The sequence below is a fragment of the Carica papaya genome, chromosome 2 (assembly GCF_054855325.1).
Source record: "Carica papaya isolate Zhongbai chromosome 2, ASM5485532v1, whole genome shotgun sequence".
Classification (NCBI taxonomy): Eukaryota; Viridiplantae; Streptophyta; class Magnoliopsida; order Brassicales; family Caricaceae; genus Carica; species Carica papaya.
The window spans coordinates 5046376-5062325 of record NC_142310.1 but is presented as its reverse complement, the minus strand read 5'-3'; the positions used below and the strand labels follow the sequence as shown (position 1 = coordinate 5062325).

The window sequence follows — 15950 nt, the reverse complement described above, 5'->3', positions numbered from 1 at the left end:
CAAATTATGGGGATTCACGTGCAAAACGACCAAAATTGAATAATGAAACTATTTATTTCAAGAAACACGCACGTCAAAATTCTTCCAAAATGACTCCTCTTGATATCCTATCGTTGACTTTGACTCTCACAAAAAAGGAAACGCCCATTTCAAAAAACTTCTGTATAAAACCCACTCTTCCTTCTCATCATCCTCAAATGTCTAATACGCTTCTGGCGCCATGAAAATGAAGATGTTTAAGCTCGTCCTCTTCACGGCGGCGCTGCTAGCGTGCGCATGGAAAGCAGATTCTTTCAAGCGCTGCCCCGATTGCGGGGGAGCTCCGGTTCCCTACCCACTCAGCACGGGACCGACGTGCGGCGACCAGTCATACAAGATTCGCTGCGACGCGGGAAGGTTAATGTTTGACAGTATCAACAGCTCCTACTTGATCACCGCCATCAACCCATCGATCCAACGGCTAGATATCAAACCCGCTGCGCCGATCCCCAACACCTGCATCGCAACGGATCTTCCCCAGCAGGGGGTTCAGTTAAACGCCTCTCTCCCCTTCAACATCACCAGCAGCAACACCATCATGTTTCTTAACTGTACGGAGATGCTTATCGGCTCCCCTCTCAACTGCTCCTCCACAAGCTTGTGCCACTCCTTCGTCAACAGCTCTGTCGCCGTAGAAAAAGGCGTCGCTCCATGCCGCGACAGTTCGATATGTTGTACTTTCGGAGCTGGTGGTTCTACGACGTCGCATTCTATTCGGGTTAGGGACGTCGCTTGTCGCGCTTACACTAGTTTCGTCAATCTCAACCCGCAATCGCCAATCTCCAGCTGGCCGGACCCGGGAGTGGAGATCCAGTGGGAGTCGCCGCCGGAACCAATCTGTTTAACTCAGTCGGATTGTGACGATGCTGGAACTTCAACTTGTGGACCCGACCCGAATACTGTTGGAGTCAATAGGTGTTTCTGTAAATCGGGGCTGCGGTGGGACCCGGTTCAAGGGATATGCGCTGAAAGTGAGTCGTATTTTTTGGGTGTATTAATTACGTGATTATTAGACTAATTTTCGGGTAAATACGATTACACTAATTAAAAAAATTAATTTGTCGATGGAAATTCTTGATTTTTTTTTTTTGGGTGGGCAGTCGTGACGTGTCAGAATCCTGATGGCTGTGATGGCTCTGATCGGACGGCGCTGATTGCAGGTATGTTATTGACTTAGGTTCCACACTTTTTGACTTTTGTCAGGTAGTTTGCATTTCGCATTAATTTTTGTCGCTTGCAGACTTTCAGTTGCCGCTGTTGAATTACGTACTAGTATATACAAACTTTTAATCTTTTATAATAAATTAGTATTTTTATTTATACTTTTCTAAAATCAGCACTTGGGAATCACTTTATAATTCTTTCCCTAAATATTGAAAATCTGTATTTTTTTTTATCAAGTTGGCAAAGTCATATATATATATATATATATCTTACGTATGTGATAAGGAAGAAATACACAGACGATGTTTGAAAGCAATCTTGAAGTGACAATTATTCTTATAATAATAACCAATGGAGCTTTCATATCTTGATCCTTTAGCCAACAATAAGAAACAAAAAAAGTCAAGATTTTGATGCGAGCATTTAAAAGTTAGTTGTAACCCAGCTGTATATATATATATATATATATATATATATATACGTGTATAATATATTTATTATACATGCATGTAAGCATACCTAAAAGTTAGGTCTAAATTCCAATGTTCTAATTTAATTGTCAAATTTTCTCCAACTTACAAGATTTAGAAAGCCTTTCATGAGAATACTGTCTAACAATGCAAACCATCATAACATTTTTGTTTTAAGAAGAATCATATATTTGCTTGTGAATTATATTTAATCATGTTTAATATTAAACTACTTAAACTAGGGTACTGTGTTTCAACTTCATATGATAAAATGTTCCAATTAGAAACACTACTAATTAAATTGAATCAAAATAATATAACTATCTTCTAATTCATATTAATCCATCCTTAGTTGCAATTATTTAATTGAATTCAAACAATTTAATTAATGGCAAATAACTAACTACATGTTGCAGCACTCTCAAAAGAAACTACAAATAATACCAGCTTTAGAAATTAGTTTTTTAATACATTTTGATAATTAGATTGTAACTATACATTAATAATGACAAAGTTAATAATCTTATAACCTTCTAAGATGATATATACGTGATACACAATCAGTTCAAACTTAGAATCTCATAAAGATGTGTTTAGTTATTTTGCAAATAATCGATAGCTTTTTCTGTGTGTATATATATTGTAGTACTTATTAGAGATGAGAATATGGAACTTTGAAGTTACGAAGATTTATGGACTTGCAGGCTTAATTTCTGGCATTGGAGCAGCACTTATTGTCACCACCATTTCCTTTCTTCTCTACAAACGATACAGACGGATGATAGAAACACAAGAGAGACTTAGAAAAGAGCGCGAGGAAATCCTCAACGCCAACAATGCTGGCAAGATGGCCAAAGTCTTCAGCGGAAAAGAAGTCAAGAAAGCAACCAATAATTTCTCTCGAGATCGCCTACTCGGCTCCGGTGGGTATGGAGATGTCTACAAAGGAATTCTCGAAGACGGTACTGCAGTAGCCATGAAATGTGCCAAGTTAGGCAACGCCAAAGGCACTGACCAAGTCCTCAATGAGGTTAGAATCTTATGTCAAGTCAATCATAGGAGCCTTGTAGGTTTACTTGGATGTTGTGTGGAGCTTGAGCAACCTGTCATGGTTTATGAGTACATTGCCAATGGCAATTTATATGATCGATTGCATGCTATGGGAATCGATGAAAGAAGCCAATTAACCTGGAAATGTCGTCTCCAAATTGCATACGACACTGCTGAAGGTCTCGCGTACCTTCATTCCTCCGCAGTTCCCCCTATTTATCATCGAGATGTCAAGTCTAGTAACATACTTCTTGATGAGAAATTGAATGCTAAAGTTTCAGATTTTGGACTCTCTCGATTAGCTCATACCGATATGAGCCATATATCGACATGTGCTCAAGGAACCCTCGGATACTTAGACCCAGAGTACTATCGGAACTATCAATTGACTGATAAGAGTGATGTTTATAGTTTTGGTGTGGTGTTGTTGGAGCTTCTAACTTCTCAGAAGGCTATTGATTTTAACCGAGACCAGGATGATGTGAACCTGGCGGTATTTGTGCAGAGAATGGTGGATGAAGAGAGGTTGATTGAGGTGATTGATCCATTGCTGAAAAAGAAAGCAAGTCAAGTAGAGGTGGACACCATGAAAGCTCTGGGTTTTCTAGCAATGGGTTGCTTGGAGGAAAGGAGACAGAATAGGCCTTCAATGAAGGAAGTGACAGAGGAGATTGGGTATATCATGAGTATTGCAGCAGCAGAAGTGAAAAAAGCCTAGTTAATACACACGCATATGCAGACATGTAAATTGTATTTTCAAATTATATATATTACCTAAGAAGTGTTTTTGGGTCAAAGTTTTAATTTATTGTTTTCAAATACATGTTCGTGTAAGTTGGATAATTTGAATGTGCATTAATTGAACATTTTGCCTACTTAGTTTTGTTAATATGATAAATAAAATAACCAATGTATTTTATGTTTTATATTCTTGCGATTAAAATTTTTTTTCTTAAGTTTTCAATAGATTCCACTTTAATTTTAATAAAGATTTTATTTAAAATTATTAATCGATAATTAACTTATTATTTCATTAAAATAAACAAAATATTTTAATAATTATAAATTGCGTTAATATCTTTGACCAATTTCTTCGGATAAAATCTATTGATACATTGAATAGATGATTGCTTTTGTGAATCCTATTTATTTATATTATATTTTTAACCTATCATATTATCTGCATGCACCAAACTTTAGCAAAAGTATAAATGGGTTAAACCAAATTTTCCCATTATCTAATCAATCCCGGAGATCCTTTTACCGGACTTTCCTCCTTACCAAACACAATTTAAACAGCAATGATCTTAATTTTCCATTTTAAGAGCCAAAGCATTTATCAAAAATCTAATAATATCCACCTTAAGTAAAACGAATACATTTTTCAATACATAACAACTGATCTAAACATCCTAATCCCACATATTTCATCATGAAAATGTTTCACAGGTTACTCCCGATTGTGACTCTGCTGCTGTGCGCAGGGAGCGCATGGTCTGCCACCAACCAATGTCCTGACTGCGGAACCACCCCGGTACCCTACCCGCTAAGCACCGATCCCGCGTGCGGTCACCAGTCCTATAAGATCCGCTGCGATGCGGGCGCACCCATCTTCGATACGGTCAACAATTCCTACCCAATCATCTCCATCGACCCTTCGATCCAACGGCTAGTGATCAAGCCCGCAGGGCTATTATCCAACACCTGCGTCACGTCCGATATGGTCCACCAAGGCATCCAGCTCAACAGCAGTCTCCCTTTCAACGTCACCAGCAGTAACACTATCATGTACCTCAACTGTACAGACGCGTTGCTTCGGTCACCGTTGGATTGCTCGTCGACAAGCTTGTGTCACGCATTCATCAACGGTACCCAAAATGCGGCTCCGTGTGGGAAGGCGCCGATATGTTGTAGTTTTAGGACGGGGGGTTCAACGACGTCGCATATGATTCGGGTTCGTGAATCGGGTTGTAGTGCTTACTCTAGCTTTGTGAATTTGGATCCGAGTTTGCCAGTGAGCCGATGGCCCGAACCGGGATTAGAGTTGCAGTGGGCCGTACCCACATGAGTTGGAGAAATGGGTGAGAGGAGAGGTTAAGTAATATACATAATAAATAGAATATCGAATTGTTTGAAATAAGTAGATACTAAAATTTATCAGTCACCTTTCAGATATCACCAGACTATCGTGCATTAGCGTTTACATGTCACACATCTGAGTAAATCACTTTAATTGGTTTTGAAGATTTTTGTTAAGACATATTTTACACATTGATTTCTATGCATTGAAATTAAATTGTTCTCTAACACAACAGAAAAACCACATTATTAAAATTCGAAACTTTACCCACAATAACTTGTAAATTAGCATCGGAAGAATGGAACCTTAATCACCAACAAAACAACCTACGAAATGCAAAACCTAAATTTTATTATAAATAATTAGAAACTGGCGGGTAACCAATTTTAATTTTAAGGTATATTAAGATTGTTTGGACCAAATTTATTCCCCCACACACACACGATGATGCCACCATCAATAACTTATGAAAACATTTTTTTTTTTTTTTAATGAACCTAATAATAACCAGTATAAAAATCTGGCGCAACAAATTAACACGTATAAACTAAGAATATAAAAGAGAAACAAAAATAGGTAAATTACAAAGTTATGTGAAATTATAAATTAAAACTAACAAAAAATCACATTACGGATCCATCATCAAGCCTTCATAACTTTTTTCAAGAGCCTTAAAATAGAGAGAACAAAAACAAGGGCACCTAGTTTCCTCTAGGAGTGGCCCATTCAACCCGGAGGATGAGATTGTCATAACCATATCCATTGAGTTTGTTGATAGCTCTCTGAGCATCTTCTCTGTTTACAAAGTTGACAAAACCAAATCCTCTGCTGACGCCAGTCTTCTGATCAATGGCAACATAAACTCGAGTAACTGGTCCAAACGTTCGGAACAGCTCGAGCAAGTCTGGTTCCCGAGTGTCTTCGGATAAGTTTGTGACTCGAACTGAGTTCTCATCATTTCTACGTCTCATATCCGATCCACCAGTTCTCTCTGCTCCTGCCCTCATGCTTGGAGGAACATAAGTTGACTTGCCACTTCCTGCAGCTGCAGCAGATGTTTCCGAAGCAGCAGGTTTATCGACAAAAGCTTCAGTTTGTGGGGCAAGATCCTTGTAAGGACATCGAGATGTCCAGTGGTCCCCTTTCTTACCACAGGTTCTGCAAACCATGAGGATGGCACCTCCTTTACCAAGTTGAGCCAAGCTATCTCCTGCCACTTTTGGTTCTTCTGGTTTGGAACCTGCATCATTTCCAAATTTAGATGTTGCCAAGAATAGTAAAAAAAAAAAAAAAATGTCACAGATATGTATCCCAATGGGTCCTTTAACTTGACATTCAAATTCAATTTTTTACTCCAAAACTGAACAGGAGGTAACAACCTACCTAAAACTTCAGGCATAATTTGGATTCACTATTGAAGATCACCAACATACCAAGCACTGGCATATTGTATGGAGCTAATTTAGCAACTTGAGATAGACTAACAGGCTGCAAATACATAATTTGACCTGCATATCCCCTAGAAATGACTTGGAAGAAAATTTTATGTTTAAATCTGTTAACAGCCATTAACAAAATGTTCCCTCTTGGTGAGCTTCCTGACCATTCACACAACACTCTTAATGCTGTTTTGAATGTGATCTGGGCCATGAGAAATATAAGTTCTATATTAAAACAAAAAATAAGACTTCAAGACCACTTTTCATTTCAGAATTACAGATCAACTCTCTTGTAAGTGGCATCCATTTGGCACCTCATGAATGATATAACATTATGTTAAATAATAGAGTCAAACCAATTTCATATAAGCTGAAGTCAAAAGGAAAGATTCAATCTATTATGTGGACATTAAAACCTTATGCATTTTGGCCTTCAGAAAGGAAAACATTTTGCAAGCATACTTAAAAACCAAAATGTAAAAGCACATATCTGCTACCATTAAAGGATACTAACAAAAAAAATTTCATTCACATAAGGCTAAAACATGCAATGGGCAATTAACCATCCTTTGCAAATGAACCATGCAAGTTCATCTTCAAATAAGGAAACATAAAAGAGACACAAAACAAGGTGTATTGAACTATAAATTTTAAGAATGTAGTTGGTGACCCAAAAATGAAACCAGATTTCAGCTTCATTAGTAACAAGCCACCAACGGCATTGTTTTCGGTAAGCTTACTGACCATTCACACAAAAAATACAGCCATGGGGCTAGTATGTGATTGGCTAATTAGCCACCTTAACCTGTTAAAACGTTTGTATTCTATTCAAACAAACAAATTAAAAGAAAGGGCACTAGATGTATTTAGAGAAATAATATTTAAATATCATGAGAAGTCCAATTCAAGTATTTATCATCCAAAAAAATATCATTCCCAATCACAAAAAAGGAACCTGCAGATGAAACTTAATCTCCATAAACCTATAGAACAGAAATATCCAACTCTGCCATTAAGCCCAGAGAGAAAAACAGAATATTTCAAATGACCCTTATTGTATCATTGAATTGCAACTGTAACAAACCAAAGCTTCCACCTTGTAATTAACAAATAAGCAAAATAAGAAATCAATTTTGTAGCCACTCAAACTGAAAGCAGAAACCAACAATGCGGAAGCCAAAAGAATATTCAATTTTCTTTCGATATCCTACCTAACCAAAATCACATTTCTAAGATTTTAGCAAAGAAAAAAAATATCCATACCACAAATAATATACATACGCACAGCCATAGATAGGGCGAGAGGGTAAGCACTTTCTTAAAGTCATATGGTGAAACTAGTAACTCCAGACTAAATGAAGAAGGAAATATGACATAGATTGAGGAAGCAACATTTCACAATCTATCAAGGCATCTACTGGCCTCAAACTTGAAGCTTAATTTTGATTAACAATCATACAAATGAGCACCGAGTGTCAACATAACATGAGAGAATTATTTAGCTACGCTGAGATTGACTAACAAGCAACAATACTAACTTTGACTTCTTGAAATGGCAAAACTTCAAAAGAGAATTAAATATTTAAAATGTGTTGCACGTTTTATCAATATAGTTAACAACCTGAAAGTAAAGGAGAATTCTGCTTCACTATTAAAGGCCACAAACAAAATGATATCCTTGTTGACCTTACTGACCATTCACACAAAACAACAGCTAACACTGTAGAAGCATCATTGGCTAATTGGCTATTGTTATGAAAGAAAATGAGAAAATATATTATGAGACTCCTCTTATTTCACTAGTCTAAATTACATCTTCAGTCCATTAGCAGAATTCCTTGGTGCCTCATAAATGATTATAAACTTTTTTGCCTTTAAAAGGAAAAGAAATCTTATGACCGTAGCTAAAAGCTCACAAGTAAAAGCAAGCATCTATTTCAGTGTTAAAAGATGCTAAGAAGGGTTGCTCTTGGTGAACTAACCGACCTGTCAAATTGGGCTAAGATATGTCATTGGTTATTAGACACCATCCGCAAATGAACCACAAAAGTACTTCTCCAAACAAGGAAAACGAAATCCCCAGCACAGACCAAGGTACACTGAACTATACATGTTATGAATGTAGTTAGTGACCCAAAAATGAAACTAGAGTTCAGCTTCATTGGTATAAGAGCACCAACAGCACTGTTATCGGTGGGCGTACTGACCATTCACATAAAATTACAGCCATGCAGCCAGTATGCGATTGGCTAATTAGCCACCTTAACCTATTTAAACTCAATGCTTAAATTTTGAAAAGTTAAATTTAAATAACAGAAAAGCATTTGCAGTCTTTAGAGAAATCAATATCTATCTAGTCCAATGAGAGAGGCTATGAATGAACATTAATTTTCCCGAACACAAACGCAAAAACGAATCTACAAATAAAGTCTAAAATCAATTAATCCCTAGAATCCGAAGATCCAACTCTGCAGTTAAGCTAATGGTGTAAAAAAGAGCATTTCAAAGTCATAGCTATAGTAACCAGAGTTTCCCCCTCTTGATAAACGAATAAGCAAAACAAAACCTCCTGTAATCACTCAAACTGAAAGCAGAAACCCAGAGCAATGCTACATATCCTGCCTATCCACATATTTATTTATAAAATTTCAGCAAATAAACATTATCCATATACATATATAGTATACATACATACATACATATACAGAGAGAGAGAGAGAGAGCTAGAAGAGAGATATACCAGGCGCTCTAGGTCGTTCGAGAAGGATCTCCTCGGTCGATACCATGGTGAGACGACTACCAACATCCTCGTGGACTGCATCGCCGAACTTAGCCCAGCCTCTCCGTTCCATGGCCCGTTTGCTAACCCTAGCCTTCGCGAGTTTCCGGACCCGCGTCGTGGTGGTGATCTTGACCCTGTTCCCGTCCTCGTTGAACTTATATTCGATCACCCTTTTAATCCCGTTCTCGTCCGGTCCATGGACCTGCTTCGGCGGCAGCAAGAAGTCCAGATCCTCTCCATCGTCCTCGTCCAGCTCCCCCCACCGCAGCTTGCTCGGCTGTTGCGGGCTCGGATCAGTTTTGTCAATCGCCATCAGCCGATATCGGGTAATGGATAGAGAAACGGGATCTGAGTTTCGGCCACCTGGCTGCCTTCCTGTAGTTTTGCGTATTAGGGTTTGCGAAGAATTAAGAGAGCGAAGGAAAATGCTAGTAGGTATTTATAGCGGGAGTAGGCTGAGAAAAACGGCGTCGTTTTGGGCGGCTTGAAAGAGGTCATGTAAGGACTATGTTGGGCCTAAAACATCATTGAAACTCGTGGCAAATTCGGGCTTTATGGTAGCGTGCCTTTTTTGCACTTGAAGATTCCACTGAAGGGTTTTTTTTTTTAATCTAATTGAAAAATATGCTGGTTAATATTTTATTTAATTTATAATCTCCATGTAATAGCCAGGTACCAGCTGGGTGAAAAAATAATAATAATAATATATATATATAATTAATTATAAATGAATAAAGAAAATACAAAAAAAAAAGCCACAGGGATGTGCCTCTGGGATCATAAAGAACCCAAGCCATTAATCAAATACCACTATGGAAGAGCTAGAATTCTAACCTTGTGTTAGGACCAACAAGTCAAGGAACAATCTCAGACAGACAGTTTCTATGGGGCGTAGGCCTCCCAAAAGGTAACGGAGGAATGCAAAGGTTTTCTTGGGTCAGACGGAGATTGACCCTCGAGTGCAAAGGCAGAAGGGAGCTTGACTGCAAGACCCACTTGTTGAGTAGGGATGAAAGTCGACCTTAGTGATCCAACAGTGCCGGTGAAAGGATCGTCGCTTAATAGATAAAAGTTACTCTAGGGATAACATGTTAATCTTCCCCAAGAGTTCACATCGACGGGAAGGTTTGACACCTCAATGTCGGCTCTTCGCCACCTCGGGCTATAGTATGTTATAAGGGTTAGGTGTTTGCCCATTAAAGTGATACATGAGCTAAGTTCAGAATTTACGGAAGAGAGAGAAGGGTCGGGTGGTGTTGCGCGACACTGTAGCAAAAAAAAAAGGTGGAAGGTCGTGTGAGTTGTGCGACGTGAGGACTCGTAACTGGAAGAAGAATGAGAAGAAAAGAGATAAGAGTCATGATCGGGTGGAGAGAAAAGAAGAATAAGAATAAGAATAAGATAAGAGGAAGGACAAAAAAAGAAGTTGTGGGAAAGGAGGAAGAAGAAGAAGACATGAAAAAAGAAGAAAAGAAAAAAAAAGTACGAATACCAGATCTACTATTGGTATGTCGCACGCGACAACGCGTATTGATCTCGGCATCAGCGCTTGATATTTCCAGTGACACGCGTGTGGTAGCGCGTGATGATGTTGGTGATCGGGACTACATGTCCCAAGATAAAATATGTTCCTTATTTCGTATTATATAATTTCTAAAATTATTCGTAAAATAATGTATCTTTTATTATAAATGAGAAAAACTATCCAAATTGTATCTGAATTTCTGAGGGGACTGTAGACTGAGTCATAAAAGATTTTCAAATCTTTTTTTATCACACTTTAGGTAAGAATTATATGTATTTCATACGGAGACATAAATTATATGTTTATGTAAATGTATATATATAGTGCAATATGTGTGAATGTTTAAATGTATGTGTAATGTAATATAAATATAATTAGTATGTCTAATTTGTATTTGTATAGTGTATATATATATACGTTATTATGCATTTGTGTGTATATATATAAAAATATATTATGAATGATATATGAATTGATAAGAATAAATACATGAATAATTATATTTATAGTATATTGTGTGTAATTGTATATCTGTATTTAAGTACAGATATGTGTGTATGTATCAGAAATTGTTTGTGCAAATATAAATATATAATCTACGTGAGACATATAGTGAGGGACATATTTGTATTATAATATATGTGTGTACACATGTTATACGCATGAATGCGTAATCTGTGTGTATGTAATAGTATATGTATTTGTGTTTAATTATGTGTAGAAATTAAAATAATTATATTTGTATTAGATTATGTGCAAAAATTATGAATCTTAAAAGTTAATATAGATTTTAGACGTTTAAATGAAAAATTGAATAAGTTGAAAAGATCTGAAAAACAAACGCCAAATAAATAGAGAAGTGTAGGTTAGTAAGAGAAATATATTGAATAAGCCATAACAAGATAAATATATAAAATAGTTCCAGAAATAGGAAATTTAGGTAAATTCAAAAATAAAATGTGTAGCAAATATGTGGAAGAATGAGAGAAACTCTTGATGGTAGAATAAGGAAATTGTGAATAATTAATAAGATGATTAATTCGTTAGTCATGAATTGAGGAGGGGAAGGCGTGTGTGTAGTAATCGAGAGTTGGGTGAAAAAAAAACAGGGTGTTACAGTTGGTATCAGAGCAAGGTTAAGAGAAATACTAACGTGTGTCCCTATCCTGCAAGTAGATCAAGGGAAATGATGAAGAAGGGCCGGGGCTGACCTTGTCGAGAATTCGCCCCACGGCGCAGTGCTCACCGAAAATTCCACAACGAGCACCTGCATTGCACCAGGTGCCCCTCGCTGTATTTCAAGGACCGCCCCCATACCAAGCAATGCCCCCCCAATCAAGATCCTCTACTGTTCCGCCTGCACCCCATGCGGGACAATCAAGGACATATCAGGAGGACTTTAACCAGCTATGCAGAGTAGTTGAAAGCCTAGCAACTATGATTCGAGAGAGAGAACTACGGTCTGAGACAATATTTGTGCCACAACAGGGGGGTTCACCAAGGTATAGTGGATACGAGCAACATTGAGAAATATCAAAGATTAAATCCTTCAGCCTTTAATGGGGGCTCTGATCCATTAGAAGCAGAAGATTTGATAAAATAAATAGAAAAATTATTTGAAGTGATAACTGCGACCACTGAATAGAAGGTATAACTAGCCACATTCATGTTAAGAGGATCAGCAGAACATTGGTGAAAATTGAAAAAAGGAGCTCTGATCCCCCAAATCACTTAGGATGTGTTCCTAAAAGCTTTCAATGCGGAGTACTTTTCAGATTTTCTAAGACAACGAAAAGAAGCAGAATTCACATAACTTAGACAGGGAAGATTGTTAGTGGTGGAATATAACAAAAGATACATAGATTTGGGTCGGTTTGCGCCCGAAGTTATGATGAATGAGGCGAGCAAGGCTAGAAGGTTTGAGAAGGGATTGAGGCCAGAGTTATATCACCAGGTAGCTATGTTTGCGCTACCTACTTATCAGATGGTATTAGAGAAGGTGCAACTGGTAGAGACACTGTATAAGGAACATCCTGAGAATAGTAGGGAATTTTTCAGTTATAGACGACCACCACTCCCATCCGGCTAAATAAAGAAGAGGCAGAGAATGATACAAGATCTAACACCAAGTCACCATATACCTCCGAATAATACAGGTTGCATGCGGTGTGGTAAGAACCATGGAGATCGGTCGTGCATGGGTCGCAGTCGGGGCTGCTACCAGTATGGGAGTACTCAGGACTTCGTGTGTGATTGCTCTCTGCCCAAAGAGCCTAGTAGGTCGATGGTTCAGGGTCGGGTATTTACCATAATAGCTCCAGAGGCAGCTGCTACTTTAGAAGTAATACAATGTACAATTTACAGTTTAAATATTCCTGCTAAAGTATTAATTGACCCTGATGCCACACATTCCTTTATATCATTTATGTTTGCATCTAGAATAGGAGTGGAATCCATGGTATTAGATCGTGTACTTGTAGTATCCACACCAACCAATGGCGCTTTACGTACTGATATAATGTTTAATTCATGTGAAATAGAAATAGAGGGGAGGAGACTAAAGGTAGATTTAATTTTGCTGGACATTAAAGACTCTGATGTAATACTGAAAATGGATTGGCTTGTTGCACAACATGCTCATGTAGACTATTTCCACAAGAGAGTGGTATTTAGAATCCCTAACAAAAAATCTTTTGTTATATGGGAAAAATAAGTAAATAAATAAACTTTGTTTTAAGGTATTATACAGAGTAGTCTGGAATGAATAAATGCATGAGTTAAAAATCTTACCAATGTTTTTAATAGGGAACGAGAGTAAGAGACTCACACTCCAAGAGATACCGGTGGTGAGAGATTTTTCGGATGTGTTCCCGGACGATCTTCTAGGACTGCCACCAAATAAATATGTCGAGTTCACCATAGAGCTCTAGCCTGGCACACAGCCAATTTCCAAAGTCCCATATCGGATGGTGAGATTAGAATTACTGGAGTTAAGTAGGCAATTATAGGAACTACTAGATAAGAAATTCATCCGACTGAATGTGTCACCGTGGGGGGCTCCAGTGTTATTTGTTAAGAAAAAGGATAGAACTATGAGAATGTGTATTGATTATCGGGATCTGAACCAAGTAACGATAAAGAATAAGTATCCTTTACCGAGTATAGACGACTTGTTTGACCAATTACAAGGAGTACAGATATTTTCAAAAATAGATCTAAGTTTGGGGTATCATCAGTTAAGGATTAGGGCAGAAGACATTGTTAAGACGGCGTTCTGCACGCGGTATAGACATTATGAATTTTTGGTGATGCCCTTTGGATTAACAAATGCACCAGCAGTGTTCATGAACTTGATGAACCGAGTGTTCAGGCCCCTTTTGGATTGTTATGTGATTGTCTTCTTAGATGATATATTGATATACTCGAGGGATCCAGTAGAACATGCGGAACATTTGGCAATGGTGCTAGGGATACTTTGGAGAGCTAAGTTGTATGCAAAATTCAGTAAATGTGAGTTCTAGTTGGATCAAATAGCATTCTTGGGTCATATTGTGTCAAAAGATGGGGTATCTGTAGACCTAACAAAGGTAGAGGTAGTGGTAAAGTGGGAAAGGCCGAAGACTATATTAGAAATTCGAAGTGCTTTAGGATTAGTTGGGTATTATCGCCGGTTTGTCCTAGGATTCTCGAGTATTGCGGTGACTCTTACTAGATTGAATAAAAATAATGTGAAGTTCGAATGGGATGATAAGTGTGAAATCAGTTTCCAAGAACTCAAACGCAAACTTACTACTACCCCGATATTGGTCATCCAGTCGAGAGAAAGAGGTTATGCAATGTATAACGACACATCTCATATCGGATTGGGTTGTGTACTAATGCAGCAGGGGAGAGTTATAGTCTATGGTTCCCGACAGTTAAGGATACATGAAAAGAATTATCCGACCCATGATTTAGAACTGGCTGTAGTAGTCTATGCCTTAAAACTGTGGCGACACTATTTATATAAGAAAACTTTTGAAATTTATACAGATCACAAGAGTTTGTAATATTTTTTCACTCAGGAGGAGTTGAATATGTGATAGAGGAGATCGATGGACTTGTTGAAAGACTTTGACTGCAAGATCAGGTATCATTCCGGACGAGGAAATGCGGTGGTAGATGCCCTCAGTCGGAAGGGTACTGGGGTGTTGGCTCATTTGATGGTGTCTGAGTGGAATTCATGGGAAGCCATGCAATAGCTACATATTCAAGACAGAGGTAATGGGAAATATGTAGCTAGTTTAAGAGCTCAACCTACCTTGGTTCAGAAAATCTGGGAGGGACAGATGATGGACACCGAGATATAGACGATCCGGAAGGGGATAGAACAGGGGACAGCAAGAGATTTTAGTGTACAAGGTGATGGATTACTTAGATTTTGAACCAAAATGTGTGTTCCCAGTGATCGTGCAATACGAAAAAAGTACTTAGTGAGGCTCATAACACCAAATTTGCTATACATCCGGGAAGTACTAGGATGTACAAAAACTTGTAGAAAAGTTTCTGGTGGAGGGGTATGAAAAGAGATGTGGTCGAGTATGTGTCGAGGTGCTTCACATGCTAGCAAGTGAAAGCAGAACATCAAAGGCCTGGGGGTTTGTTACAACCTTTACCCATACCCGAGTGGAAGTGGGAACATGTCTCCATGAATTTTATGACCGGGTTGCCAAAGAATCGCAAGAAGCATGATAATATCTGGGTGGTAATTGATCATTTAACTAAATCCTTCCATTTCTTAGCAATGAGGGTGACTGATTCAGTAGAATAGTTGGCTAGGTTATATATCAAGGAAGTGGTAAGATTACATGGCATTCCCTTATCGATTATTTCCGATCGGGATTCCTGATTCACCTCTAAGTTTTGGGAAAGTTTACAACAAGCATTAGGTACTAAGTTGAGTTTCAGTACAGCTTTTTATTCACAAACGGATGGGCAAACGGAGAGAACTATACAGGTATTGGAGGACATATTGTGGGCATGTGTTATCGACATAGTGGGAGATTGGGAAGATATGCTATCTTTGATGGAGTTCACCTATAATAATAGTCACCGTACTAGCATCGGGATGGCTCTTTACGAGGCTCTATACAGTAGGTCCTGCAGGTCGTCAATGTGTTGGGAGGAAGTTATAAAGAGACAGTTGTTATGACTGAAATTAGTGAAAGAAACTACGGTTAAAGTGTCAGTAATACAGTAAAATTTACAAGCTACAAAAAGTAGGCAAAAGGGATACACAGACAATCGCAAGAGGGATTTGAGCTTTGAAATAGGGGATCATGTGTTTTTGAAGGTATCCTTAATGAAGGGTTTGTTAAGGTTTGGGAAGAAAGGGAAGTTAAGTCCATGCTTCATAGGACCT

General features: G+C 38.1%; 2 protein-coding genes across 2 annotated transcripts; one reads left to right on the top strand and one right to left on the bottom strand.

The window, feature by feature from the left end:
* The first annotated feature begins 102 nt into the window (after positions 1 to 102).
* Positions 103 to 3649, top strand: LOC110819293 (wall-associated receptor kinase-like 20). Its single transcript, XM_022048425.2, has 3 exons — positions 103 to 1010; positions 1140 to 1199; positions 2378 to 3649. The coding sequence occupies exons 1-3, from the start codon at positions 221 to 223 to the stop codon at positions 3439 to 3441; spliced, it is 1914 nt and encodes a 637-aa protein (XP_021904117.1). The 5' UTR covers positions 103 to 220; the 3' UTR covers positions 3442 to 3649.
* A 1687-nt stretch (positions 3650 to 5336) lies between these two features.
* Positions 5337 to 9452, bottom strand: LOC110819277 (uncharacterized). The gene is made up of 2 exons (XM_022048407.2): positions 8983 to 9452; positions 5337 to 6043 (listed from the first exon to the last, which is right to left on the bottom strand). Exons 1-2 carry the CDS (start codon positions 9335 to 9337, stop codon positions 5505 to 5507), a joined length of 894 nt encoding a protein of 297 aa, XP_021904099.2. The 5' UTR covers positions 9338 to 9452; the 3' UTR covers positions 5337 to 5504.
* Positions 9453 to 15950: the final 6498 nt, after the last annotated feature.

Excerpts from the sequence above, each read along its gene's own strand:
- LOC110819293 (XM_022048425.2), top strand. The coding sequence starts at position 221 with ATGAAAATGAAGATGTTTAAGCTCGTCCTCTTCACGGCGGCGCTGCTA. Across the intron at positions 1,011-1,139 it reads TCAAGGGATATGCGCTGAAA|TCGTGACGTGTCAGAATCCT; the intron begins GTGAGTCGTATT and ends TTGGGTGGGCAG. Across the intron at positions 1,200-2,377 it reads TCGGACGGCGCTGATTGCAG|GCTTAATTTCTGGCATTGGA; the intron begins GTATGTTATTGA and ends ATGGACTTGCAG.
- LOC110819277 (XM_022048407.2), bottom strand. The coding sequence starts at position 9,337 with ATGGCGATTGACAAAACTGATCCGAGCCCGCAACAGCCGAGCAAGCTG. Across the intron at positions 6,044-8,982 it reads CGAACGACCTAGAGCGCCTG|GTTCCAAACCAGAAGAACCA; the intron begins GTATATCTCTCT and ends GAAATGATGCAG.